The 3886-nt window shown below is 46.3% G+C and overlaps 1 protein-coding gene across 1 annotated transcript; it reads left to right on the top strand.

The window, feature by feature from the left end:
* Window positions 1-2033: 2033 nt before the first annotated feature.
* Window positions 2034-2733, top strand: LOC116409518. The gene has a single exon (XM_031898178.1). It carries the CDS (start codon window positions 2105-2107, stop codon window positions 2657-2659), a length of 555 nt encoding a protein of 184 aa, XP_031754038.1. The 5' UTR covers window positions 2034-2104; the 3' UTR covers window positions 2660-2733.
* The last annotated feature ends 1153 nt before the right edge of the window (window positions 2734-3886 follow it).

Raw genomic sequence — 3886 nt, 5'->3', positions numbered from 1 at the left:
GGATGAGGGCATAGGATCCAGCGAGCAGGTAGTAGGCGGAGAGGATCGGAGAAGCTGAGAAACTTCAGACTCTGTTACGAGACTGAAGGAGCTGAATACGGAGAGAGGAGATTTAGGAAGGTTGAGATTACCGGTATCTGAGGGTTGGGAAAATTGTTTGCGGATAGAATCGACTTTGCTTTTAAAGAAGTCAGCAAAGTCCTGGGGGGTGTGTTCAGATACGATTGATTCATTAGGTGAGGGATGAAGTAGCGAGTTAAATATGGAGAATAAGCGCCGCGGGTTTGATTTATTATTGTTTATAAGTGTGTTATAGTATGCTTGCTTGGCCTGGGGTAGGGCAGTATTGAGGCACACCATAAGAAATTTTTCACGTGAGATTTCCTCCAAATGCGCTCAGCAGATCGGGCACAGGAGCAGAAATCGCGTCTGAGGGTTAAGCCAGGGGCGGGGATTGTGGGCACGACTGCGTTGCGGCTGCAGGGGGGCATGGGTGTTAATTGCAGATGATAAAATAGAGTTGTAGGTATTTACCAGTAACTCAGGATCAGAGGAAGCACAGGAGGAGGAGAGGCTAGAGCTAAGAGAGTTAGAGAGAGCAGTTATATCCACCCTATGAGTGTTGCGAATCAGGGTTTTTGGCTGAGCGTTAGTAGAAAGAGAAGGAGACACGTGCGAGAGAAAAAGAGATAGGATGATGATCTGAGAGAGGAAAAGGCTCACTGTTAAATGTAGATAGATCTAGATTTTTGGAAAAGACCAGATCTAGGAAATGACCATCCTTATGGGTAGCCTTTTTGAAGTTTTACAACCGCTGTCCTGGAGTCTGTTTAGTGCATGCCGGTGATGTTTCTACACCTGATTTTTAGGTGGTGTTTTCCCTTGCTGCGGGTCTGGGGCATTGCACCCGGGCCACTGAGAGGAAGCGGTGAGTGTATATCTAACCGTTCACAACTGTACGTAGTATATTAACTGCACTTATATGAAGACTGAATACCTACAGAGCGAGAGGTTCGGGGCATAAGCACCCGGACATGTAGTCCAATTTGGTGAGCGTTTGGCTTGTTATAAGAAACCATTAAATTTAAGCTTAAGTTTATAGTTCACCACTACAGAGAGAGGCTTGGCACAGTGCAATAGGGCTTGTGTATGGCTTGAGTCAGCGCCTTGCTAAATATGGGGGCAGAACCTTTTGCGTGCCGATACAAAGAGGAATATGGCTGAAGGATATGTACGAGGCAGAAGCAAATGCCTTGGCTTTGGGACACAGGCTGACACGGGTGTGACGTCTCTGCATAGTTGAGTAGAAAGACAACTGACTGGCCTGGGGGTGTGGGGACTGCTTCATTAGCACAGCGATGAGGCTTTTGCCTTTGCCCATGAGGACCGGGGTTCAAGACCTGTCCCGTAGTGATGAACACATTTCACATTTCACATTTTCACATTTCGCCATAAAATTCGTGAAACGGCAATAAAAGTGGCAAAATGTTAAAAAAGTTGCAAATGCATTTGTCGCACAATTTTTTTTGTCGCCCGCGTCTATTTTTTTGTCGCCCACGCCGGAAAAAATTCCGCTTGACTCATTTGATTGCGGCAAATTTTTACAGAAGTTTCGCAAAACAATTCACCAATGGCGAAATGCGGAAATTGACTGCAAATCCATGCCTGGCGAAAAAATTCGCTCATCACTACTGTCCCGTACAAATCCCTTGCGACTAGATAAGGTCCCATTCCCACGAAAAAAACTTCTTGCCGATACAAAGAGGAATATGGCTGAAGGATATGTACGAGGCAGAAGCAAATGCCTTGGCTTTGGGACACAGGCTGACACGGGTGTGACGTCTCTGCATAGTTGAGTAGAAAGACAACTGAATGGGTTGAGTGTGCTGCAAGCGCTTCATTAGCGCAGCGGTGAGACTTTTGCCTTTCCCCATGAGGACCGGGGTTCAATACCTGCCCTGTACAAATCCCTTGCGACCAGGTTGATAAGGTCCCATTTCCACTACCTCAGCTCACAAGCAAAATTAAGCCTTACTAACCATGGAGCTGAAAGTACCTGTGAGCAGTGCGTCTTCTCTCTGCCTGGATATCACCCCCGGGCACAATGAGTCAGTCACCCATAATCCTCCCTGTTGTACTACTGCTGCTGCCTGTGTTGGTTCTGCCATCTCGCGGCAGTTCTCCAGAATGCCCATGGCTTGACAATAAGGGAGAGTTTCAGGTTCAAAAAATACTAACTGTCCTTGGCAGTATGGAGCCCATGGAGGAGATTCCATATGATTGCTTTCTACCCCTGCCTCCTATTGATTTTACCCACAACATGTCTCTGGGAGCTGCGGCCGCCATAGTGGATAAAGTCGCCAGGGAAACTATCAGATTGTACAGTAAAAAGTGTCACCAACTGGGACACACACAGAAGGATTGTTCTGAGCTGCTTCACCTTCTGCATCAGCTAAGCCAATGGGTGGCTCCGTGCCTGACAGACACAGGGGAATATAAGGAGGTCACAGAGCAAGTAACTAAACAATTCAGACAGATGGCACGAAATCCGGGTAACGCTGCCTGTGCCCGGCATAACATTTGGGCGGCTACCACTCATTATTACCGGCAAGTTGCTCGTCTCACATCCCTGATGATCAAACAGCGTCTCATGAACTGAATCTGCACCTCCAATCTTGTTGGCTATTGCACAAGTGAAAAGGAAAAACGTCACCATTAGTCCCAGTCAAGAGCGCTGGCTTGCTTGTCCCTCCATGTGCCGGTTGGATGGCGAGTACCCTGGCAAGTCTCTCCTGTGCATCTTTTAATGTTGCGCCCTGCGTTGCTGCCAGCCTTCTTGCATTGGATCCTAATTTCCATAGCCAAGCTGGGTCTGTTCTGCTGATGGCAGAGAGCCAAACTCAGTCACCCATACTCCACCCCATCGTGTTGCTGCTGCTGCCTGGGCCCATCACCGCCTCTCCAGAAAGGGCAAAATCTGCCCAGAAGGGAGACTTTCTGCTCAACCAAATGTTGACTACCTTTCATCGTCTTGAACCCAAGAAAGCGCTTCCGCGCCATCTTTCTCCTATGCTTCCTCCCACTGACACTTCCTGCAACATATCACATATGGAAGCTGTACCCATGGCGGCAAAAACAGTCTTCGGGAGACCATCAGCTTCTGCGCAGAAAACTGCCAGACCGTCACCTGTGTGTAGAAGTAGAAAGTGACAACTTGTGCCCAAGTTTTTCCTTTTCTTATTTGTATGCAATAAAGATGGTTGTAAAAGGCGCTTTTATTGTCTCTCCTGTTTTTTGTGTTTGATACATGAAACCAGTACATACAGAAAAAAAAGAGAGAATAACAATTTTAAACTGGCCTCATGGGCCTCTGTGTATGGGCCGACTTACTTTCGTGTTCCCCTCGGACAGACACTGGGCATTGCTGGCATTGCTGGGGCAGCAGGCGTTTGGGCACAGAGAGCTAAGCTCAGGCAGAAAGCAGGGCCAGCCGCCATGTATGTATGTATGTATGTATGTATAACTTTATTTATAAAGCGCCACAAGGGTACGCAGCGCTGTACAGTCTTACAATATACAAATACACACAGGGAGGACAAGTGTTATAATAAATACAATAAATATATATAAATAAAGCTCTACGGGGCAGGGACCTCCATCCTCTTGTGTCTTTGACTCTTAACTTATTGCAACTGTATCTTGTATTTATTTGTATTTATTGTTATACTTTGTATTTATCTATTATCTTATTAACCCCGTTTGTATTAATGGATTCTACTTTACAGCACTGCGTACATAAGTAGCACTTTATAAATAAAATTATACATACATACATACATACACAGGGAGTAAATGCCATGTGGTATGAGACACAGTAGGAAGGAGG

The sequence above is a fragment of the Xenopus tropicalis genome, chromosome 3, assembly GCF_000004195.4.
Source record: "Xenopus tropicalis strain Nigerian chromosome 3, UCB_Xtro_10.0, whole genome shotgun sequence".
NCBI lineage: Eukaryota > Metazoa > Chordata > Amphibia > Anura > Pipidae > Xenopus > Xenopus tropicalis.
Note: the sequence above shows the minus strand (reverse complement) of the source record. Positions and strands in the feature narration are given on the sequence as shown.

Bases quoted from the DNA above. Each gene is read 5' to 3' on its own strand.
- LOC116409518 (XM_031898178.1), top strand. From the start codon at position 2,105: ATGAGTCAGTCACCCATAATCCTCCCTGTTGTACTACTGCTGCTGCCT.